The sequence below is a fragment of the Alternaria arborescens genome (assembly GCF_004154835.1).
Source record: "Alternaria arborescens strain FERA 675 chromosome Unknown contig_14, whole genome shotgun sequence".
Classification (NCBI taxonomy): domain Eukaryota; kingdom Fungi; phylum Ascomycota; class Dothideomycetes; order Pleosporales; family Pleosporaceae; genus Alternaria; species Alternaria arborescens.
The window spans coordinates 47290-70769 of NW_021167869.1; the positions used below are offsets into that span (position 1 = coordinate 47290).

Consider the following 23480-nt stretch of genomic DNA (forward strand, 5'->3'; position numbering starts at 1 on the left):
AGTACCTTCACCAATCCCTATACTTTCGTACTTGCCTTCCTTTGCATGCACGCAACAAAATCAGCGCTCACATTCCTCTTGTCATACCTTAAGTTGTGCCCTTTACTGACATCGCGTGGGATTGCCAAACTGACAAGTATACATCTGCACTCAGCTTCGCAACCAATACCAGGCTCAAAGCTGAGCCTTTCAACACCTCAAAGATTTTTGCTTTGTCTAGTTGTCGTGATTTCGCATCGGCGTGTGCAGCATGCTAGATCCGGAGATGCTGAATTTTGTTCTTTGTCCACTTGTTGCTCCACTTCAAACATCGCAATCACAACTATACTTGTACCCCATACTTCAATCAATTTCCTCAATTTGTAATTCAATATCACGAACAACGTGAGCACCTAGCAACTATGCCGGTGGCGTCAAATCACCATACGCGCAATCAGTCGCATCGAAGCCTGCAAGAATTAGGAAGCATCAAGGATCCCCAGGACCTCGCCTTCCTGAACCAGCCTTGTTACCATGAAACAAACGTTGATTTGAGCCAGATCACCGTGGGTACGTTTCAAAGTAGGAGAAAAGAGAGCGAACCCGTACGCTCGACAACGCAGCTGTGCAATGCGTTTCAAGACGGCCAGCAAACTCTGCTTCAATTAACTAAATTGTACTCGGTAAGACACTTCCGGTACATCAAAGGGTTGCGCAACTTATTTGCTGACTACGTATTAGCTGCATATTATAGTAGCCGCAAGCTTGTACATGTTCTTCTTTGAAGTCGCCGTCCGCCTACCCTTCCTCCTCGCTGTTGCCTTTGCAATTCCTTCCATTCATGTGCTGCTGGTGCCAGAAAAACCGGTAACTGACGATAACACGTACAATGACGATTCTGAAGGTCTTTGTCGCCGATATTCCATCAATTCAGTAGTTCCTGGTGAACCTGTCGCACAGTACAAGACCGTAGGAGCCTTGCATCCAGCCGCTGCCACCTTCCCCGGTTTAACAGTCTTCTCACCCTCAACATGGTTTCCACGCGCCACGGACAGCATAGATTTTCGGCACAAGAGGCAGCGATTACATACTACGTTTCGCGAATCAGCTTACCAACCTCGGCGTACGTTTCGTGAAGCTTTCGAGGATACATTGCCACGAGTGCTCAAAAGCTGGACCATGTTCGTTTTCAGGACCATGTTCTATCAGATTACATCTCAAGTCACTGTGTTCATTGTAGAACGCGCATACGAGGCTATGACGGGAGAGGAGATGAACGTAAGTGCCTACATCATGAACACTCTGCGTTTTTACTGGGACTGGGCAGCTGGTATGAGTGGGTTTGCGTTGCATAGCATCAAGTGGATTACTTTGGGCTTCACTATGCTCCTTGATCAGCTCTTAGTATGGCTAGGAAGGCAGATAACAATGGTCACTGAAGCCATGCACGATAGAAGGCTGCAATATGAAGGTTTGAACGCAGTGCAGTTCTAAGTGGCACTGAGGCTACGTTATGGAGAAAGTCAGAAAAAGGCACAGGGGTCGGTTTTGGTCGATGTATGCGTTAGGCGTTTCCGTCACTTAGGATCTTGCGTCAACAGCGAAGATATGTGATTGTAAGAATGGTGTTTGGTCCTTTCCTTGCACGCGCTACAAATGATGTCTACTATCGTTGTTTACCAGTAGCATGTTTCCAATATAGCTTTAATCGATGCAATACTTCAATCGGATATCCGTCAATGTATCAGGAATTTTACGAATAACAATATTGTGACACATTCTCTTTGTTCATCCTCATAGCCATTCAAATATCATCACTGACAAATATGTGCTGCCTAACGTTCTCTGCCCATACATCATATAATCCCCAGAGAAACAGAAATCTCCAAGCAAGATGAAGCCGATCATCTTAGCCGCCACAATACCACTACTGGCAACATCCCTAGCGCACTCATGGCTACACTGTACCCAGCACAACAACACTGGCATAAGAGCAGATATGGCAGCTGCAGCAGCTGAAACACCACCCAGAGAAATTGATCCACTGTACGTACGTTCTGCACAACGACGTGTACTGAAAAGGAAAACGGCAGACTGACCATGTCACAGCGGACCCTGGTACGCAGAGCTCTGCCACGGTTGGCTCCGCGCAAAGCAGAATCCTGGGAATTGGCAGGATGAAGGCCTTGAGTGTATGCTATCTCTATCCTCGTCAACTGGTCACGTACTCTGCTCTCACTTCCTTCCACGGCTAATCACCTACAGATCTATGGGACCCCCCCGCCGCTGCCTCAAGATCCGACACACACGCATGCCACCCAAGCCAACGAGGCCCCCTTCAATACTTGGCCCCCTCTATCCCACAAGAACCTGGTCACAAACCGCCCACACATACTGCACCCGCTCCTATGGTAACCGCCTCGGCTGGGTCATCTATAACCCTCATGTTCGGCGGCAACGGTCACAGCCGTGGTAACTTTGGCGGTGTTGAGATGGGTGACCCAGGGAAAGTATCTGTTTATTGGGCCGGTAGCAAAGAAAAAGAAATTGTAGATGTAAAGGAGTTGACGGAGGAGAATCTCATGCAGAGGAACGGGTTCAGTGAGGAGAGTTTCGCATATCCGTTGGATAAGAAAGTAACAGCGCCAGGGTGGGGACCGGAAGATCTTCACGACAAGGGAAACTGGCAAACGTTGCATCTGTAAGTCCATATTATTTTCTTCTCAGTATCGTATTAAGAAGAGAGGAAGAGGCTCGATAGAACGTCGTTTCACTAACAGTCCTCTACAGGCCAGAATGCATGGAGAAGGGACGGCACATGATGATAAGGGTGTGGAGTTTTGGTGGTGCAAATAAGTATAGCACATGTTTTGATGTTATGGTCGTGTGAAAGGAAGGCGAAGAAGGTAGGTCAGGAGGGGTGTTGCAACTGTGGACGTATACGTTAGAGATGTATGTGCAACATGATTGTATACATCAGTGCTTCGCCTCTCTCTGTCCGCTCGCTGTTCCTGCTTCTCCTCTTGCATGCGCAGTTGCGTTGCTCTCTTCCACCAGCTTTAACGGACGGTATTCTGCTTCCCACATCTGTTCTCTGATCCATTCCTCTAACTCTGCATCGTCACTTGGTATGTCCTTCTCTTGAGCTAGATCATCCTCTATAGCCTTCTTGATCACGTTCCTCGCTATTTGAACGCTGATCTCACGAACGTCTTCCACATCTGGAAGCAGGCCGGCTCCACGATTGTTGAGAACAGGAGCTGCCGAAGCGAGGGCTTGAACAGCTGCAACGAGGAGAGCGGGAGTCATAAGACGGGCTCGACAGAGAACCGCGCCGAGGCCGATACCGGGGAATGTCACCGAGTTGTTGCATTCAGCTTGTAGTCGTCAGTAACGTGAACGCAGAGGTAGTATCAACGGACTCACAGATATCGTACTCCTTGCCATTGTGTTTAACCGGCGGGAATGGCGAACCTGTCGCAACCAGAGCTTTGCCATCGGTCCAGTCATACAGATCTTGCGGCTTGGCTTCGTGGAGCTTGGTTGGGTTTGAGAGTGGAAAGATGACGGGGCGTTCGACGTGTTTTACCATTTCTCGAACGACGTCTTCCGAGAAGGACCCAGGCTTGGTCGAGGTACCAATGAGCACGTGCGGCTTCACTTCCTTGATGACGGACAGCAGATCGCCGTGCTCTTTGCCCTCCCACTCCTTATCGTCCCGCGCAAACGGAAGCTGGGCTGGAGTAAGTTGGTCCTTCTTACCCTGTAAGAGAAGACCGGGTTTATCGACGCACCTGATCGAAGTTAGCATGCATTAGCTGACTGGAGCTGTGGAGTAAGATACCAGATTTGGCGCCCGGCTTCTTCTTTAGATTTTCCAGTGTTTTGGACTATAGCATCTTGGATCTGATCTGCAATTCCCGTACCCGCTGATCCTGAGCCGAACATGACAAAGCGAGCTTCTTCCCATTTGGTTCCGCTCACTTTAAAAGCTGCCATGATCGCTGCGAGCGTCACGCAACCGGTCCCTTGTACGTCGTCGTTGAAACATGCGATCTCAGGTGTGTACTTATCCAGGATCCTTCGTGCATTGTTCAGTCCAAAATCCTCGAAGTGGATGTACGCTTTAGGGTAATGCTTCCTTGCAGCCGTTACAAACTTGTCGACGAAGTCATCGTATTTCTCGCCAAAGACTCGCTCTTTCCGTATGCCGAGGTATAGCTCGTCGTCGAGGAGATCTTTGTTCTACGTTTATCAGCATGCCTCATCTTATCAGACTCTCTATACTGACATCGGTGCCGCAGTCAAGTACTACGGGCAGCGTCCGCGAAGGATGTATTCCAGCACATAGCGTGTAGATAACGAGCTTGGCGATGCTGATCAAGATAGCTCCTACACCTTGATCGCCAATTCCCAGAATCTGTTGACCGTCGCTCACGACAATTACATCGATATCCTCGGGGTTCCCCCACTGTTTCATGTCGTCCTCGACGCGGTCTGCATCGTCGATGTTGAGGAAGCAACCTTCGGGCCGTCGGAAGATTTTGGAGTAGTCTGCTATGGCCTCGCCTTCGGTGGGGGTGTATATAACAGAGAACATTTCCTTGAGGTGGTCGAGGATGAGCTGCGTAGTCGTCAGCCGTGCCATGACCAACACTGTCAACTGTAGCGCACCCTGTAGTATAGCACCTCGTTCTGTTCCTTCAGGCTGGTCATGAAGGTGTTCTTCGCAAGGTCGCTCGGTCGGGAGTTGTACTGGGCATATGCGCGTTTGACCTGCTCGTCGAGGGTCTGGATGTTGGTGGGGAGGAGGCCATGGAGCTTGAAAGTGTCGCGCTCTTCCTTGGTGAAGGCTGAGCCCTTGTTGAAGTACGGCGTCCGGAGAAGTGCATTGCCCTGAATGGCGCGTTAGTCGTTTGGTAGCCCGAGCGAATTTACACGTCGTACCGTCCTAAAGGTGCGCGTGCGAAGTCAGTGTATGTCTCACATGCAGTTCGTACAAAGACACTTCTTACAGACTGGTCTCTAGAGGCCCGGATGTAGAAAGAGGCAGATGCCCGAATTTGACATTCTTTTGCTGTTTTGTATCAGACGACATGCTTGCGATATGCTTTCCGTGGGTGATACGCGGGGCTCGAGATATGCGACTGGGTACCCGCTGGGTTGCTAGCAGCGCTTGCCTGGATATCGACGATTTGCACCAGGGAAGCATATCCTGTCAGCAGATGCTACAGGCCAGTTGTAACATCTGTCGCAACCCCGCCCTAAGCGCCATGTATTCCCGGCCATTTCCGACATGTTGTTGGGCACGCACTTGGTTGCGCGTCGTAGTTTCGGTATGATGACGTCGACGTGAAGCTGCCCACTGTCACCGTGCACGTGGCACTTGTTGGTCGTTCCAAGCTACTGGGTACATCTCTCTTAGTCTTCTGCTACTCAACGCCACAGCTAACTTGACTCTTCTTGAATTGTTTGATAATTGAAGCTGAATTTTATCTTGCGGCCATCTTCGGATAGAGATCCATGTGTGGAGGATTGCTTGAAAACTCAGAGATCGTTTGGTAGTGTTTTGCAACACGCGACGAGGCCGCAGCGACGTACTGAGGTAGAAACTCAACTGAGAAGGTATTGCTACAGATGAAGTATCCAGGGATGTTACTGCGCGATCTTCCATTTACTGGTAAGCACGATCTGATCCTATGGGCAAACGCCGTAGTCATGCGCTACCATCGGTTCGAAGAGCAATCCATTCGCTTTATACATAGGTGCTTCAAAATGCCTCGTATTCTTTCATGATAGCTAGCCTCATCTTCAGTTTCTTAGATCATAGACATGGACGAAATGCCCGCAACTGAGCCTTACGAGCCGTACCAGCACGCGGTCCCATCACATTCAGACGCGACCTCCGCTACGAACTCGATTCCACCCAAGCTCGCGCAGGTTCTACCCAGACTTCGCACTCCAGGTATTACACCCACGTGGATCACAGACTCTCTCGTCCCTATGATTAAGCTCGCGTATGGCTCTAACCTCACGCAAACCGAGTTCGATGACGGGACATGGTCCGAAGTCATCGAAAAAACAGACTTACTAATCCAAGCAATGGATCGAGCAAACGTTGATGATTCCTTTATACAAACCTACTATGAGGCATTGAGAACGAGAAACAGAGATTTCAATGAAGACATGATAACAATAGAAGGAGCTAGCAAAGATAGTAATGGCGAATTCTGCGAGATCCTGGCGGACAAAGGAGGAGATTTCGCGATTGCTATGCTTATGGTATTGAGGACTATGGAGAATGTGGCGGATGGCGATGGGAGTAACAAGACAGAGTCGAGTGAAGAAACAGGTGGGGAAGAGGGGAAGAGTAAAACGGAAGGGACCAGTGGTACGAAAGATGATACTGCACATAATAGCGGGGATGCTACTGAAGTCATGGGAGAAAGTACTAATAGCAGCAAGAGGGGAAGAAAGAAGAGAAAAGTGGCGAAAGGACTGGGTGGTTCAAGAGATGTACTGAGTTAGGCTAGATCTTATACAGCCTCCCAGCGCCCATCACTGTCATCAATCCCAAATGTTGTCTCACTGCTTTGGCAAGAATAAGGTCCAAAGACCCAACACATACAGCTTCCATGCCAAGCTCAGAAGCCGAGACACATTATTCCTACAAGAAAAGAGGCGTTCTAGAGCTTCAGCTTCCGTATCTCGAAGATTCCCACTGAAAAATAATACCTCTACCAGCCACCTGCAGGCGGTTGTCCAGGGTTTGTCATATCACAGCAGCAACCATTGTTGACGCATTTACAGTGGCCAGAGAAGCCCTAGTAAAGTAATCAGCTCGAGGACTATCTTTGAGTCATCTGAATCATCGATACACCTTCGAGGGAAGAGAGATGTGAACTAAGGAAGACATACTTCGCATGGACACTCGACACAGGCAATATGACTAGTACCCTCGACATTGTTGTCATCGCGCACCGAAATGGTCTTGAAGGAACGGCTGAGCGAAATCTGATGGTAGTGTGTTAGTCAGGCATTTGACACTGTGGTTTGGCAAGACATACGGCTCCAGGAGCGGCAAGAACAGTGGCGGTATAGATCACTGTGCTGATGACAGCGAACTTCATTTTGACTTAGCGTTGGAAGAGTCGGAAGATCGTTGTTTTCCCAAAGAAGAGGATATTTGTTCCAAGTCGTGGTCTAGGGCAGAAGAGTAAAGAGCAACGAAGATCTCTGCGGATAGAGAGGGAATGCGAGGTGTTGATAAAGTGGATAGTGAGAACGGGCAGTCCGGCAGGGACGAAGAGGCGCTTTAATACGCCATCCTTTTGATACACAGTCGCCCTTGCCGCTTTGCTGGAGACACGGATGAACCACTCCCTTTTCCCGTTCTAGTACCCCATGATCCCATCGAATACTGGATAGTGTGCTAAGCTGCGGTCGAATATTGATTCACCCCCAATTCCATCATCTTCTCCTAGCCGAAATGTACGGCGCTGCCGATGGAGTACTGCTGCTTTGTCGCACTGGCTGGATGAAATGTCAATGCTGACTTCGCTGCACGCTGTGATCCATCGTCTTTCGGCGCCACCGTGTTGCAGTATTGCCAAGTTGATGCATGATCCCTTAGTCTGACTATGGAGAGTCAAAGCTAGGGTTATTAGCTGGGTAAGAACTGCATTCCTTCTACGGCTATGAAAGATGGTTACGTGATTTAACCTTCCTCTTCTAGAGTCCAAACGTAGTAGCCAGCCTCTCGAAATAGGTATACCATTTAGCAAGAAACCGAGTTCTGATGCCTTGACCGGTCCTGGAAAGCTACCAGGTAGATAAGACAGGTGTGCTTCGCCGCACTCTTGCAGAGGCATGCGGCCACTCCATAGTTAATATCCGAGCGCTCCCGGGGACTCTCGAATGAGTCGATGCCCGGTAGCTAATGAAAAGACGGTTGTGCTGCGCCGTACTGCTGCTTACCTACGCCCTAGGGGCTGGAATGTCAGCATGAGAGAAGGCGACCATAAGATGCTACGAACGGAGTGGTTTGCACGACATTTCCGCGCTTTCCAAACTGCTAGGGAAGTAGTGTGGGAATTCTATACCGGCTTTGGCTTGAGGCTTCGGTCGGTCATTTGCTTGTACTCCTCCCCGAACCACAATGTACCTCGGCTTTACGCACGCCCAATAAGCCCTTATTCTAGATTTCCTGAAAATTGACGGTTGCTCTCGAAGCCGTTTTGAATATATAAATGAGAGTATGTGCGTGCACATGGGATTGGCGGAGAAACTGAGTGGAGTGAAATAGAGTGGAGAGGAAGATGATGGCCATTACGTCATCTTTAAACTGCGTCACTTGCGCAGACGCGTCCTCACATAAACGCTAGGACGCGACTGCCCTTCTGCTACGCCAGCACCGGAAAGCCGCCAACAATGTTTCCCCGATTATGTTGAACAAGTCACTTCGTATGCACAAACGCCCTATTGATCAGTCCGCCAAACTTCTGCTACTGAAGCGACGTTCGCAGCCACGAATCCCTTCCAAATTATCCCGCCGCCATCCATCTCTCCCGAGATTCCCAACTACAATCTCGACAACAACATTTGTTTTAAGTGTATCATTCTCCCAGCATGAATATGGTGGCATACTCAACTATCGGTATTTCAAAAGGCTCGCAGTACCTCTGAATGCTCAATGTCCTGCGCTCCTCACTATGCTTCCGACAGAAGTGCGCCTTAAAGTTTACCAACGGCTCTTTCACCGTGATCAGCCAACTGTCTATACAGGTCGCTTATCAGATCAGGTACACGATCATAGTCTGATTATCTAGCACGGTCATGACATACCCATCCACGGTCAACGTGAAGGTGTTCGAGCCGCGTTCGCCATGAATTATGCCTTCTGCTACTCGTTTCGTAATGTTTCATGTCGATTCGCTGTTGAAGAAGTGATCCAGTGTTTGTCAAAGTATTTTGTGAATATGATCGATGCACGCCTTCAAAGCGCTACATGTCTCTGTCATCCCGAAGAAGGCATTTTATCATCCCGGCACGGTGAAAATGATGCCTTATTCACTACAGTTATTTACATCGCTACCAGCCACTTGCAAGAATGGAAATGCTACAGTGTGGAGGCCGCTTTCACACAGAGTACAAAAAAGTTGAGGTGAATGCGGCGCCCGGTATCACGTACTTCGGGTTTCACCTTCTTCAATCCCAGTGGCCCTCTCGCAGTGTCTTCAGCATTTTTTGTTACGGATCTCACTGTCGCTAAGTTATATTGCCTAACATGAGCGCCCCGACGCTGCCTGTTGACCTGCAATGGGTCGCACATACGCTGATGCCCTACCTGCGCTACGCTTTCCAGCATGTTTTGCATCGTAATCTCGATATTACGCCGTACATTCAGCGCGTGCTCGACTCTTCTACCAGCAAGTCTGTGGGTTACCTCGTGTCTGTACTTGTTTCTGCTGCAATCGGAGAACTAACATGGGCCAGGGCTCCTACACCGATGGTGATGGCCTCGTCTTCGAGCGTGTCTTCTTCGCAATCGAGCGTCGCCACCAAGACCTTCCGGCCGAGCTTAATGATTTCACGGAGAACCTAGAGTGTCTCGCTTTGTTTCTCATTCGTCGCGCGCAGGAGAAGGGTCCATACCGGTTACTGGGTCGCGATATTCCGCCTAGCGACGCCTGGAAGAAGTATGAGAGTGAAAGGATCACACAGGTTGCAGCCAAGAACGTAAAAGGTACGTGTGACCCTTCCCTGAATCTATTGCTTAATGGTTTTTCCTATCACTTCTTCCACTTCGCGCTACTCAATCAACGCTTACGCCTCCTCTAGTAATGCAGAACCACAATCAGCCTATAGTGCCGACATATTCTGTTCCAACCGATACTAGTCCACCAGCACCTCCGGCTCCTAACATGGCAAGGGTACCGCTCCTTACGCACAACTGCATCGACCCTCGTTTGCTCTACGCGTATCCCGGCCAGTTTACTTCTCCTGAGCTTTCCGGAACTCTAACCCTTACCGACCTGCAGTACTACCATCGTCGGAACCAAGAAATCGAGGCATCTGTTGCTATGGAACTGGCCCAGTTACTCAATCTCCAGCAGAGGCATGGAATGCAACGTTCATTTCCTGACTCTCAAACCATCCCACAAGTGTACCAGCAAAATAGGATATCATCATTACGACAAGGACATCGAAATGGTGCTTCGGATCAACCAAGGTCGTTTCACGTACCGAATCCGGTTTCCCAACAGCCGCATACGCCCAGTTACGTACGGCATTTAGGGAAACAGCAAATCGATCACGAAGGCGCCCACATTTCCAGGCCTACCGGACTTTTCCGACCCATCCTGTCGCGCAATAAGCATCGCAGCTTTCAAAAAACTCTCGCGAGAACAAAAAGTAGCAAAGTTTTTGGAGATAGATAGAGCTGAAAAGGCCCTAAATCCCAAAGCAATCACACAAGTGCAGAAAGTGTTCATGAAGGCTGCTGCAGAACGGGTGGCCGCAACGAAGATAAATGCTGTAGGTGAAGATAAAATGAAGCAGAACAAGGAGAATGCGGAGAGAATAGTCAAGCTTCCGGATCAACAGACGATAATGATCCCGGCCCCCAGCCATCAGACCAACTGGAACACTTACATGACTACACCAGGAGTTGGAAGCTTCGGATCTCACCCAGCTTACTCGAACATCACGAGTTCATCTCCTTCGCCGCAGCTCTGTGGGCCTTTGCTAGCTCCCACACCGACTTCCAAGAGGGAAGAATGATAGGCGAGGCTACAACAGGCACATGACTTAGACTAATTGACCTCTACTCACTTCACTAGTTGATAGCTTGGTTCGATACATCTTGCGATGTCTATTGCACGATCGTCGTAGTCAGAAGGTGTTTTGGAAGGTTTTGCTGTGGTTAGCAGTTGTGACATCAACAAGGTTGGCTATGGTATTAATGCACGGTAGAAGAAACAACGTGTTGAGGGACTTTCGTGATACGAGCAACTGGAAGGATTGATGTATCAAATCATAAAACACATTACTGATTACGATATTGTCATGACTGTCTATACATGCAGATTACGTGGCGTAGGCCCTCAACTCAGGCTCCGTCAACGACTTCTGTGGGTATGCCAAAAGCAATGCGCCAGCCACCGGAATCAGCCCGCTGGTGGCCAAGACATCATCAAGATCGAGTCCAGGGGCGGCGTAGCTGCTGCAAACACTCTTCACGTCGATGCGCCCCAAGTTACCCGGTCCGTCGTTCTGAAGCGCATCAACAATTAATGCGTAAGTCAGTGGGTTGAACAAAACGCCAGCATGACCGTAGACTGAGCCTCCTAGCTGCCCAGCACAAACGCGTTGTACTTCGTTGTTGGAGACACCAACGTTGCGCGCATCGTTGATGAAGGCGGAGGCGCCAGTACCTTGCTGAGGCTCGACAATCTCATCGAAGAAACCCGAGTAGAAGGTTGTAGTGGGAACGTATGCGCTGTCCCCACCACCACTCCTGAGAGCCCTAACGAAATCCGAAGTAGCTTCTTGCTGGATAACGGAAGGATCACAGGGACCAAGGGCTTGGTTGCTGTTTGCCGTCAAGCATATGACGTTGGCCAAAACGGTGCCCTTGAAATCCGGAGATACAGGAAGGAAATCCGTGACAACTCTGCGGGTTGAAGGCCAGTATTTCAACACCCATTGTGTGTCTAGACCACCTTGGGACCAAGAAATAACGGCGATATTCTGCTTGTTGGTACGCGAAACGGCGCTGATGTAGTTTATAGCGTAGGCAATGTATTCGGCATTCGTTTGCGCGTCGCCGAGCATGGCACCGGGAATATTGAGCCATACTGGATCGGCATAACTCTCGCCTGCCAGCAGCTTCCTAAGGTTGTTGGCGAAGTTGAAACCTCCATAAGCACCAGTACCTGGCACAAAGATCACAGGACGTTTCTCGCCATATGTGAAGCTGGGTGGGATGAAAATCGCTTTGCGAAGTGCAGATTCTGAGAGCGTGTACGGAGCATCTGCGCTATCCTTCTTAGGATAGATACCAGAAGTAGGTGGGTTGTTGTTGTTGACGCTGTTTTCACCAACTGGTAGACCACCAGTCAGGGCGGCATTTAGGGTTCCATCGAGCACCAGGCCATCAGCTATTTGAGTTGCAACGGCAGCAAAAAAGTCTGTTCGTGTGGTTGGACTCGCCCAGATTTTGGAGTGTCTTGCTACCGCGGCTTCGATATTCGTCGGTCGCGTGGTAGGTTGAAGTTGCGAGAGGATGCTGAGCACCTTTGTGGGATTGCCCTGTGCAACAGCTTCGTTCACATCGCCGAGAAGGTTATCGACGAGAGAGATTACGCCAGGAAGTAGGCCAGGAATAACGTTGTTCAGCAGTTGTCTTTCATCCAGACTTTGGACCTGTTCAGTAGAGGATCCTGGCGTTGGGATTGGCGCGATTTCTGCTACCACCGGGGCTGGTGCAGGTGCGGGTGCAGCAAGCGACGTCGGGAGAATGCTCAGAAGAGCTAGAGATGGGACTGGGAGACGCATATTGACTCTTTTCTCAACCTTGGTACCAGCAGAAAGTACGACCTAGAAGACGAAGAGATGCAGAGCCCCTGTCAACCGCAACGAGCAATCATGCCTCGCGTCTTTAACCACTCTCACAACATGAGTCGTGCGGACTCCAATCGTCATCCTGCCCTCACTTTGCGTTGCAGTCTGTCACGAACTATTGTCCTTGTCACCTCTTTAGCGTCGCCGAACACATGGGACAGTCGCGGAAGCGCATATTGGTAGATGTCGATCTGCATGGTCCTGTAGATCTTGCGCTGTGTACAGTGTTAGCGTGTCGGATCGCCCCTGATCATGATCTCCTCCCTGGGCAGATCCGACCCTGCTTTACTAAATTGGGACCTGGAGACTATCGAATGCGGCAGTCGTGCGCCATTGACATCGCTAATTCGTTGGGCTTGTATTAACCGATGAAAAGTAGGCTTTCCGGCGCTCTCTCGTCGCGATGGGTCTTTTTACATGCTGTTATCCATCAGTCATACAGTCGCTACTGTGAGCAAGAGGGACTGCAGGAACAAGAAAAGCGTGAAGAAACTCTTTGGCGGAGAATCTACAGGAAGAAAAGAGCCTACCGCCCTGAACCGGATTAAATTGTGGAGACGCGATTACGCCGAGATTTGCCAAAATGACAGGACTGTCGGCCTCACCACTCTTGACTTCGGATCAGCTATGTCATGTCAGAGATGTGTTCTGCAAGCCATGAAAACCTTATCGTACGTTCGAAGACGAGGGTTCTGGCGTTGAGATCATCACAGGAGGTTCTCGGAGCATATATCGATGCACGATCCAACACGCGGATTTCTGGACACTGTATGTGCTTTTCTAGCCCGCAGAATACCCCGATCTTACCCACCGGAGATATGTAGCGGGTACATGCTAGCGTTCCAGGAATCAACATACGCTACAATGAGATCTAGATATAGTCCCAAATATCAGTGTCCTTAACTTTTCACCAGCAAGGGGTGTGCCGACATCTATAAGTTCTTTACGCCGGGATGCGTCATCGATCCGTAGCTAAACAACAAGCACATCCGCTGTCTGGTTCTCATCTACCCAACCTTCCCAGTCTTTAATGTCTACTCCTGTGCGTTGTGTTAGACTCCATGCGGTGCTGCGAACGCGTGACGTCATCTTCAACTAGCGTGTTTGCTATACAACGCACGACACCCATTCTACCTAATCGACTCTGAGCAAGATTATCCTCGCCTTGTATCCTTCCGTTGCACACGCGCTATCAACATGTCAATTGAGTTGGTCTGAATTGATAGGACGACACTTCATCGAAGCTTCATGGATAGAGAGGTCGCGAAGCGCTACGCGAAAGAACCCATGAATGTAACTAACGGTCCCAGAGAGGCTGTCAGGACAGTATATAAAAAGCTAGACAACCTACCCTCCGAGACCAGCTTATCTATGATGTGCCTTCCAATCTTGATCTAATCGCTACGGTCCGGGTAGCTGCGTTCGCACGATGCATCGCTATCGGCATGTGCTGGAAGCGTCTTGCAAGCAGCTTAGGCACATTTCGTCACGCTCCTTCACATCACACACTATATCCTGATATCGCACAAACACCCCTAACCTATCTCTAATGTACCTCATCTTACCTACGCGCAGGGCTCAGACATCCTACAAACCGAGAATCAATGGGCAGCTCGTTCCTCCAGCTACCGCTGCCTACAGCACCTTCCACTTTACGCCAGGACCAACGACGAGATGCCGCTCTTGATTTACTCAACACATGTACTCTTCCGCGACTATTGGATCTCGACAATCGACCTATTTTCATGCTCAACACAGACGATTATGCCAAGGAAAGCCAAATTCCAATCCAACCCGTCTTCTGCAATGCAGCACTGAGAGAGCGGGAGCAGCTGCTAGAACAAATAATCGGTACCTCGTCAAGGTTTCATGATTCTACCGGTACTGGAGCATCACATGACGAATTTCGGATATGGGCGACGAATCTTAGCAGATTCAACGATTCTCGAGATCTCTTTCCGATCACCATAGAATTCGAGAACTGGTTATGGTTGGGCATCTCGATCTATCCCAACTGGCGGCTGATCAGCGGGCACACGCTTTTCAAAGATGAGGATATTTCTGAAGGGGACCAGTTGTGTGCATCAGTACCACGCCTCAAGAAAGAGAGATATACTGGCGATCTGCCTGGCGATGTAGCTAAAGCTTTAGCTTCTGCCGAGGCTATACCAACCCGGGAGATTATTGAGGACGTGCAGGAACCTGAATTCCCATTTGTAGTCCTCGGAAACGATCGTGACAGAAACAGCTCCTCGAGTATCTCATCGATAACCTTGTCTACACCCGACTCTTCTGTGCCAGACTGGACAGTACCGCACCCAAGAGGTGTTCTCTCGGATCATCTCCAATTCGTAAGGAACATTGACTGGGCAAAAACACCGTTAGGGGCTATGAATAGATGGTCTATTCAATTTCGGGAGATCATCTGTTTGGTCATGCGCAATCCTCACCCATCTTCCGTGTTCTGGGGCGAAGACTTAACCATGCTTTACAATGAGGCTTACAGAGACGATGTGACAGGCGACAAACATCCGGCTTTAATGGGAACTGGCTTCTCAGGCCCTTTTGGCGAGATGTGGCATGCAGTTGGACCTGTAATTCGCGAATGTGCGCGGACAGGTCATGCACAGCTTAATCACAACCAGCCATTGCCCATCATGCGGTACGGTTATATGGAAGAGGCTTTCTTTACCTGGTCTTTCGTGAGTGTTGATGCTATGGGTTCTGTTCTTTGGATACGTATCACTCACATAATGATAGGTACCAGTCTTTGGTGGTACTGAGCGCGTCTTAGGGTGTAGGTAATATTGCATCTTATTGTGATAGCTCCATGGTGAAGCTGGGCTGGGCTGGACGGGAGTAATAGGCACGCTGACTCAAACATGAATTACAGTCTACCTCAACGCATTCGACACCACGGTTGAGTCCATTAGCGCAAGAAGGATGTGGCTGTTGCGCTATCTCGGGGAGTGCATGAATGCCACACGTACCGTCAGTAAGTGTACACTTATGAGTGTTCTACCAGACGAAAACTAACATCGTGTTTGCCTTTGAGAGGAATTCTGGATGAGAGTTCTGGACGGCCTGAATCACAATGATTACGACGTACCTTTTGCCCTCTTGTACACTGTTACAGAATCGGAGGGCGCCGAGAATGCTTCTTCGCACTCGAATGCCGCCCCAACAGCTACAAAGTGTTGCGTTTTTGAAGGATCAATCGGAGTGCCGAGAGGGCATGCAGTCTCCCCCGACAGGTTAGATCTCGGAGATAGTGATGGTTTCCTGACACCGGCTTTTCGAAACGCTACACAAACCCTAGAGCCCATGATGTTAAGCATCAAGGACAATACACTTCCACAACCGCTTCTAGACGTTATCGAGTGGCGAGGCTACAAGGATCCATGTAGAGAAGCTATGGTTTTACCCTTACGACCAACCAACGCAGACAACGTGTGCGCTTTATTGGTGCTAGGCATCAATCCCCGGAGAGCATATGACCAGGAGTACAGGTCTTTTATGGCCATGCTCAACAGACAGATCGCTACGTCGCTAGCTTCGGTGCTTCTTTTCGAAGACGAGGTGTGCCGGAGCAAACAAGCCGCGGAGATAGCCACCCTACAAAGAGAGCAGATGTCTCGACAGCTTCAGCTTCAGACTGGACGCATGCGGCGAATGACTGAACTATCGCCCATGGGCATGTACTTATTCGACCCAGATGGTCTTCTGGTAGAGGCGAACGACCGATACTACGAAATGACTGGTGTCTCGTCTACAGGAGATAAACTGCCATGGTCTATCGACATGATGGTGGGGGAAAGTAAAAGGGCTGCACGGGAAATGTGGGACTGTACGCGACGTTCTATGGCATTCATTTGTTACATATACTAACACTGATTGTCAATACTAAGACATGATCACTCACCACAAGCCAGTAAGCCGTGAGCTGCAGTTCGCGAACTCTGCATGTCAACCCCGAGACATCGATGGCGCACGAATCGAGTATTGGGTCCTGGCAGCTAGTCAGCCAGAGCTAAGTGCCGACGGTGAACTCGTCAGCGTCATGGGATCACTTACAGATATCTCGCATCTGAAGTGGGTGCAAGGCCTGCAAGAACGGCGAATACAGGAAGCAGAAGAGGCAAAGCGCCAGCAGAACGAGTTCATCGATATCACGTCACATGAGATGAGAAGTAGCGATCCCTCCGTATGAAACTCATGTGGGATATATACTGATCAGCTCACCAATACTCAGATCCACTTTCCGCGATCCTCATCTGCGCCGATGACATCCGAGATACCCTGACACAGTACAAGTTCTCTCGCAGTAGCGATCAGAAAATGGCAAAAGAATGCGTCGAAGCAGCGGAAAACATTGCACTTTGTGTTCAGCATCAAAAGTCAATCGTCGACGACGTTCTCACCGTCTCAAAACTGGACTCAAATCTTCTCCGCATCACGCCAATACCCGCACAGCCAATTATAGTCGTCCAGAGATCTATGGCAATGTTGGTCGCCTTGAGCCTGGGTTCACGAGATGAGCACTAACATCCTACTTTTAGGTTCCGTCCTGAAATCCAGGCCAAGAATATCGACTTCAAATTTGTTCCACATCCCAGTGTTCGAGATCTCGACATTGACTGGGTGATTCTTGACCCTGGTCGACTTCTTCAAATCATCGTCAATCTCATCACCAATGCCATCAAGTTCACCATGGAGTCCCAAATCCGCTCAATCACGGTCCACATTTCTGCTCATGCGGAATGGCCAGACTTTGATATCCCAGAAGGATTCACATGTACGCAGTATATACAGTATTCTCGCATATGAGGCTACCACTAACTCCGCAATCTTATCTTTAGTTGTTCCACCACGAGATATCGTAACTGAGTTCGGGAGTGGTGAGGGCTGGGGCTCAGGCTCGTTCGTCTATCTCCAGTTCCAGGTTCAGGACACAGGTTGCGGACTTTCGCCTCAGCAGATGTCCCTCTTGTTCGAGAAATTTGCCCAAGCTGTGGGTCAATCCAATGAACAAGCTACAAATGAATTACGCACTAATGCTAAATCTAACACTTAGTCTCCTCGAACACACATGCGATACGGCGGTAGTGGCCTCGGACTCTTTATCTCGCGCCAACTTGCTGAACTTCACGGAGGTCAGATCGGTGTTTCTTCTAAAGCTGGTGTCGGCAGTACCTTTGGATTCTATTTGAAGTGCAAGCGCATGATTGCTCAGAAACCTACTCTATCGCGTGACACATTCAAACACGCCCTCGAAATCGACCACGCGGTGAAGGCACGGGAAATAAAAAAAGCAACTATATCCCTGATCTCCGCCGCGACTGCAGCAGGAAAAGATGAATATTCTGTCGACATGGATATACCACAGTTCATCAATGAAAAAATGGACGAAGCCAAAGATGACCAGCTTCATGTTCTTGTCGTTGAAGATAATCTAGTGAACCAAAAGGTGCTAGTCAAACAACTCATGAAAGCAGGCTGCGTTACCAGCACTGCCGACAACGGCGTCTGGGCGTTGAAGCATCTTGTCAAAACAAAATTCTGCGTTACCGATGGGATACCACTTGACATCATTCTCATAGATTGCGAGATGCCAGAGATGGATGGCCTGACATGTTGCAGAAAGATACGACAGATGGAGCAACGGAAAGAGGTGTCGAAGCATATTCCGATTATAGCGGTTACTGCGAATATAAGAGGCGGGCAGATAGACAATGCAAGAGATGCAGGTATGGATGATGTTGTTGGGAAGCCATTCAGAATCCCGGACTTGTTGGCGAAGATGCGGGAGCTATTGAAGAAGATTGAGAAGTGAACGAATATTAAGATTGTCCTAATGCAGGGCCGTGAAGCCTACGTGGTATCGTAAAGCCCCTGTGACCATTGCGATTTGGACCTCAAGGTTTGTAAAAGGGTTTCGACGAAGGATTTATGCAATTACCGGACTACCACCATTGTCGCCAAGTTCACCATCATAGGTAGTGGTGGCGAGAACCAACAAGCCGAGACATGTTCAAAGCCTTGATAGATTTCGTTAAGAATCTACTAGCAGCCCGTGCCTATGTATGCTTCCACGTCATTCATGGCATTGTCGGTGCACGAATTTCATCGAAGCCATTCAAATGTCTTCTTCATGGTCATCACCCTCGAAAGACTCGACCTGCACGCTATCATGACCTCGAAAAGCCCTGCTTTCGGGTCATGTTACTACATACTCCAGAACGCATACCTCCAGAAACCTCGCCTACACATATCTAAAACATGCCTTGCTATTCTTCATGTATGTCAAGTCTCCTCTCAAACACCGCCAACATGATGTGAACAATCGGCAATTTTGGACAGGTGGGCATCAAACAACTTGATCTCGTTTTTTGGTAGGGAAATTTTAGGTTCACCACCGCGTTTGGGGAGAAGAACAGGAAGTTTGGCGACAACAGAGGGAGTTTATATGCCCAAGGGCGCCGCTAAGGTGGTGCTTACCAAACACGCTGGCACTAGCAGGATGATAATGAAGAGATGGCTAGGTAATGTAGTATCCTGACGTTGCATATTTGAGTATATATAGCGTTTGCCCACTGGGAGGTTCAAACTTGCATGGCTTGTCTCAACTATCAGCCAACAAAGTAGCGAGTTAAGCACAGTCACGTGTTAGCGCACCACGCTAACGCCACGCGACGCGTCAAACCTTCCTCCATCTCCACTTCCCCAATCCAACCACCCAACTGCTACACAAAGCACTATATTCAAGTCGTCAACAAGCAAACACTCAGCAAATCTACAACACATCACCTCATACCCAAACGCGCCGAGTCTTGCCGCGAAAGATCTTCACACGAAGCTCACTCACAATGGACCACCCACAAACACCCCGCATCCTCGCCCCGCACCTTGCAAACTTCCAACACCGCATCGTGCGCATATTGGGAAAGGTCACGCAGCTGCGTGGTGAGACAGCAGTTATTGATGCAGGAGGTAATGTTGACGTTGTTCTGAACAGGGTAAGCATTTTCGTCTGCGTTTACATGTCGTTCAAGCACTTGAGGAAAAGAGTATAGGAACTCGATCAGGAGTATGAGCTGACTAAGATGAACCAGGACTCACATCTCGCCGTCGGTCATGCAGTAGAGATTATCGGCAAGGTAGATCAGAACCTGCAAGTCAAGGTACAAGCTGTGACCGATTTTGGCACAAATATCGGTACGTGCTCTTCACCAACCTCCCTCTTATACCCGTGCCGTGCCTTGCGCACAAAATCGGTAACTGACACATACCAGCCTCAGACCCTGTCAGGTTCTGAAGGCGACATGTGTGTTTTCGTCTCCTTCTCTACTTAGTGGAGGAAATACTCCTTTGAGAGGAAGAGCGAGCATCACGCTAATGCAACGTAGACTTCAACGCAGCAAATGCCGTAGTAGATGCTACGCATCGGTACAAGGAGATTTTCTACGACGACAACTAAACACTAAGCATTAAAAGCGTCTAAGCGATACGAGATGAACACCTTCATGTACAAATATGTGCATTTTACGGGCGGATTGTATTAATGTACTAGTTGCCGAGCACTACTATAAGGATCACTATGCATCTACGAGCAGAGAGTGGAGGCCTCGGTCACATGATATGTACATTTACAAATCGATCCAATCAAGACAATGCGCTATGTGTTCTACTCTCGATGCATGGTATCTTCCGGCTAGAAATACAGCGCCTCCCAAACGCCTAACCATGCCAAAAAGAAGAACGCCCCTATAATCATACAATTACACGATGTGCTGATACATCCAGTTATCATAGCTTACTCCTTACACCCTCGAGTCTGAACTTGACGTCTTTGAGCTGTTTTCCGGTCGGCTTCCATGCCTCGAACATACCGAGTAATTTCTCGACCTCGTCTCCAAGTTCCTTCTTGACAAAATCCTCTTCTAGTAAACCTCTCATTGCCCATGGCAGGAAGAAAGGATTCGGGTTTGTCGTGGTAGCAGAGGGCTCATAGTCCTTCACACGAAGCTTGTACAAGTCTTCTTTTTTATTGTTATTCGCGAGCTTCTCACCAACGACGGGGATGTTGATGCCCTGGAAACTGCCGGCCGTGCTTGGTCGCTCTTTAGTCGTTGGTATAGGGAGAGACGTTGTTTCGAGAGCATGCTGTACAGCAAGGGAGTAGATGGCAGGGTCTTCGTAGACACGAGAGTGACCTTCACCGCCATATAAGGAGCCTGCTAAGGCGGGCGACAGTTCGCGGATCAGACCGTGATCAGGAAGGCCTAGGTTGCGCAGTTTCAACGCGAAGCCAACGAGATGGGTGAGAAAGTCTGGTGCATGAATGCGACCATCAACGAAGACGGCTCGGTAGATGTAAGGGTGCGAAAGCGTTGAGAAGGTTGACGACTGGCGTAAGTTAGCAAACCGCAGAGCTAGAATAGAAAAGAAATAAGCTCACCTCAAGAGAGACAAGCTGGTCGTCGATGCTACCGACGTACAATATCCGTACACCGAACCGGAGGACTTCGTCTAGAGCGGCAAGATACATCTGGCTGACCAGACTTTTGGGATTCGAGAACTCGAACAATTCAGCAGCTGTAGGACCGAAGTACTTTGTCTTGTACTCAATGAACGGACCCATGTTTACGCCAGCCATAGCGCATACTCCGATCCTCGTCGCGTTGACACAGCCAAACTGTATGAGCTTCGCAACCAACATCATAGCTACTGGTACACCCTGCGAGTGGCAAGCGACCAAGATGAAGTCAGCTTGCTTGAGATGGTCGATCCAGTTGAGCAAGAGCTTCCATAGGGAGTTGACCCGCTCAGCAATGAATCCCTCGCCTTCTAACGCTATCTGCTCGATCTCTGGACTGTACCCTCGCGCTTCAGACCAGTCCTTGATTGCTGCGGCTGCGGCATTTGCAAAGCGTATTGATGTGCCTGTTGGCTGCCCTAGCACCTTTTGTATAATGGGCGCAGGAAAGAAACCATGTACACCAATCGCTACGGCCTTTTTGATCCTCGGTGGTGCTGGGTTGATGTGCAGGTGAGGAGCCGCAGGTTCGCCTCCAAGAAAGTATTGACGGATTTGCTTCCAGAAGTTCGGTTGCTGGACCATTTGGTAGGTAGTTCTAAACTCCGGTAGCAAGAGGTTTGGCGGACCTTGCTTGGCCTTGGCCAACTGCTTCGATGCTTGTTTAGCAGTAGATGCTGTTTCAGGCTTCGTCGGCTCGAGCACTGGTGAGGCTCTCGTCGGTGTGGCAGTCTTACTCGACGTAGGGGTGTCGGCTGGCGTGTCTTTGGCAGGAGTCATGGGCTTTGGTCGTCCCCGTAACGAGGCAAAGGATTTCTTCGGAACTGGTTCGTCCTTCGGTGGCTGTTGTGGTTCCTTGGGTGTCTCCGCATCTGACTTGGGCTGTTCCTGCTCGTTGAATTGCGCCGCTTCAGGGTTCGATTGTGAAGGAGTATCGAACACTGCCACCTCGCCCACATGCTTCTGTGGCCCAGCCTCGCCCGGCTTCTTTTCTTCTCCCGGTTTTCCCCTATACCAGAACGCCCATGCAGAAGTTTTTGACGACCCTGTAGTATTCTTCTGAGCAGTCTCGGGAGGTGTAGCTGGGGCTGCGGTTGCGGGGCGCTCTTGCGGGGCTGGGGTCTCGATCTCAGCAGGTGCTTCTGGCAGAGATTCAGGCGCAGCATCCACTTTGGGCGTAATACTATCATCAGTCGGAGGATCGACGGGAGGAGGGTTCGCTTGCGCGTTCTGCGCGCTACTCCATGTCCAGAACCAAGAACCAGATGCTCTTGCCAGAACTTTAGCAGCTGCGGATGGCGCAGCCTTTGTCTCAGTGTCTGGAAGCGGAACTGCTTCTGTTGACACATCCTTATTCTCTGTCTCTACCACTTGGTCGGGCTTAGACGGGATGGCACCCGCGTCTAGACCCTTCGTTTGCGCATCTGGCTCTTCTGAGGGGGTCGGTCCAGGTAGCGGCGTAGTGGAGGCTTCTTCAACACTTGAGTGTGCCTCACTTGTAGCCTTGCCCGGGTCATAGCCGTCCGGCCGCGACCACCAGCTTCTCCAACCCCATGTGCTAGCAGTCGCGTCCACTTGTGACTTGGGCGGTTCGGGGGGTAACGGCGGTTCGTTGACTTGGGGCGCTGGCGTCTCTTCGACGTCGTTTGGCTTCGGCTTGGGCGGCTCGTCTAGGGGGCCGTCTGAGGATACGTTGACCTCGGTGATTGAGGCGGGTATGGCGTCGCCCTTGCTCGACTTCCGCTTGGTGAGGAACTTCTTGGGAGACTCGTCTCTTGGCTTCTTCGCTTCCTCGTCGGGCAGTTCGCCTGTCGCACCCCCGCTAACGCCGATGCTCTCCTTTGCGGTTTTGACTATGGCGGGCGCCTTGGATCGCCCGCTACCTGAGCCTGAAAACCACCTCTTGGCTCGAGGTGTTTGTGTCCCAGAGGCTGTCGGCGTTGTGGTGCCAACCGAAGGCGTCGATTCCGCTACAGACTTGTCTAAGGAGGCATCTGGCAAGACTCGACTACCGCTGGGAGTGTTGTTGGTGGTGGTAGTGCTGGCGTCAAGTGGGACTTCTGGGCCCTGGGTGGGTGCGGCGGCGGGAGCCTCGGTGTCTGGCTTGGGCTTCTTACTTGGCTTCATTCCTGCAGGGACAGTCAAGGAAGTGAGCAGGCGGTAGGGCCTCTGGAGAGGGAGTTAGCATGGAAAAGACATGCGAGGTTGGCAGCACACCTTCATCCCGACGTGGACCAGGTGCGCGTCGGGGCTGGCTGGCTGCGTCATGGGCCATGCCGTGGAGACTAGTCCTGGCTTAGCGCAGCCCCGTAGCGCGTCCACTAGCGTCCATTCTGCCACC

General features: G+C 50.1%; 11 protein-coding genes across 11 annotated transcripts; 7 read left to right on the plus strand and 4 right to left on the minus strand.

Annotated features, from left to right (window-relative positions):
• Window positions 1-401: 401 nt before the first annotated feature.
• On the plus strand, window positions 402-1473 carry AA0111_g6465 (hypothetical protein; the record flags this gene model as incomplete). The annotated part of the gene is made up of 2 exons (XM_028652690.1): window positions 402-662; window positions 721-1473. The coding sequence occupies 2 exons, from the start codon at window positions 402-404 to the stop codon at window positions 1471-1473; spliced, it is 1014 nt and encodes a 337-aa protein (XP_028505814.1).
• Window positions 1474-1978: 505 nt separating this feature from the next.
• On the plus strand, window positions 1979-2684 carry AA0111_g6466 (hypothetical protein; the record flags this gene model as incomplete). Its single annotated transcript, XM_028652691.1, has 3 exons — window positions 1979-2025; window positions 2089-2171; window positions 2245-2684. The coding sequence occupies 3 exons, from the start codon at window positions 1979-1981 to the stop codon at window positions 2682-2684; spliced, it is 570 nt and encodes a 189-aa protein (XP_028505811.1).
• A 271-nt stretch (window positions 2685-2955) lies between these two features.
• Window positions 2956-5077, minus strand: AA0111_g6467 (NAD-dependent malic enzyme; the record flags this gene model as incomplete). Its single annotated transcript, XM_028652692.1, has 7 exons — window positions 2956-3356; window positions 3406-3773; window positions 3824-4224; window positions 4271-4603; window positions 4654-4875; window positions 4927-4930; window positions 4995-5077. 7 exons carry the CDS (start codon window positions 5075-5077, stop codon window positions 2956-2958), a joined length of 1812 nt encoding a protein of 603 aa, XP_028505812.1.
• A 734-nt stretch (window positions 5078-5811) lies between these two features.
• On the plus strand, window positions 5812-6507 carry AA0111_g6468 (hypothetical protein; the record flags this gene model as incomplete). Its single annotated transcript, XM_028652693.1, has 1 exon — window positions 5812-6507. The coding sequence occupies one exon, from the start codon at window positions 5812-5814 to the stop codon at window positions 6505-6507; it is 696 nt and encodes a 231-aa protein (XP_028505819.1).
• Window positions 6508-6882: 375 nt separating this feature from the next.
• AA0111_g6469 (hypothetical protein) lies at window positions 6883-7109 on the minus strand (the record flags this gene model as incomplete). The annotated part of the gene is made up of 2 exons (XM_028652694.1): window positions 6883-6993; window positions 7047-7109. 2 exons carry the CDS (start codon window positions 7107-7109, stop codon window positions 6883-6885), a joined length of 174 nt encoding a protein of 57 aa, XP_028505820.1.
• A 2156-nt stretch (window positions 7110-9265) lies between these two features.
• AA0111_g6470 (hypothetical protein) lies at window positions 9266-9819 on the plus strand (the record flags this gene model as incomplete). Its single annotated transcript, XM_028652696.1, has 2 exons — window positions 9266-9415; window positions 9475-9819. 2 exons carry the CDS (start codon window positions 9266-9268, stop codon window positions 9817-9819), a joined length of 495 nt encoding a protein of 164 aa, XP_028505650.1.
• A 1248-nt stretch (window positions 9820-11067) lies between these two features.
• AA0111_g6471 (hypothetical protein) lies at window positions 11068-12537 on the minus strand (the record flags this gene model as incomplete). Its single annotated transcript, XM_028652697.1, has 1 exon — window positions 11068-12537. One exon carries the CDS (start codon window positions 12535-12537, stop codon window positions 11068-11070), a length of 1470 nt encoding a protein of 489 aa, XP_028505649.1.
• A 1670-nt stretch (window positions 12538-14207) lies between these two features.
• AA0111_g6472 (hypothetical protein) lies at window positions 14208-16813 on the plus strand (the record flags this gene model as incomplete). The annotated part of the gene is made up of 5 exons (XM_028652698.1): window positions 14208-15305; window positions 15364-15400; window positions 15497-15598; window positions 15740-16450; window positions 16512-16813. The coding sequence occupies 5 exons, from the start codon at window positions 14208-14210 to the stop codon at window positions 16811-16813; spliced, it is 2250 nt and encodes a 749-aa protein (XP_028505652.1).
• Window positions 16814-16941: 128 nt separating this feature from the next.
• AA0111_g6473 (hypothetical protein) lies at window positions 16942-18436 on the plus strand (the record flags this gene model as incomplete). Its single annotated transcript, XM_028652699.1, has 4 exons — window positions 16942-17108; window positions 17163-17398; window positions 17463-17614; window positions 17678-18436. 4 exons carry the CDS (start codon window positions 16942-16944, stop codon window positions 18434-18436), a joined length of 1314 nt encoding a protein of 437 aa, XP_028505651.1.
• Window positions 18437-19469: 1033 nt separating this feature from the next.
• Window positions 19470-20080, plus strand: AA0111_g6474 (hypothetical protein; the record flags this gene model as incomplete). Its single annotated transcript, XM_028652700.1, has 3 exons — window positions 19470-19619; window positions 19716-19818; window positions 20010-20080. 3 exons carry the CDS (start codon window positions 19470-19472, stop codon window positions 20078-20080), a joined length of 324 nt encoding a protein of 107 aa, XP_028505646.1.
• Window positions 20081-20409: 329 nt separating this feature from the next.
• On the minus strand, window positions 20410-23407 carry AA0111_g6475 (hypothetical protein; the record flags this gene model as incomplete). Its single annotated transcript, XM_028652701.1, has 3 exons — window positions 20410-21009; window positions 21062-23308; window positions 23357-23407. 3 exons carry the CDS (start codon window positions 23405-23407, stop codon window positions 20410-20412), a joined length of 2898 nt encoding a protein of 965 aa, XP_028505645.1.
• Between the last annotated feature and the right edge of the window lie 73 nt (window positions 23408-23480).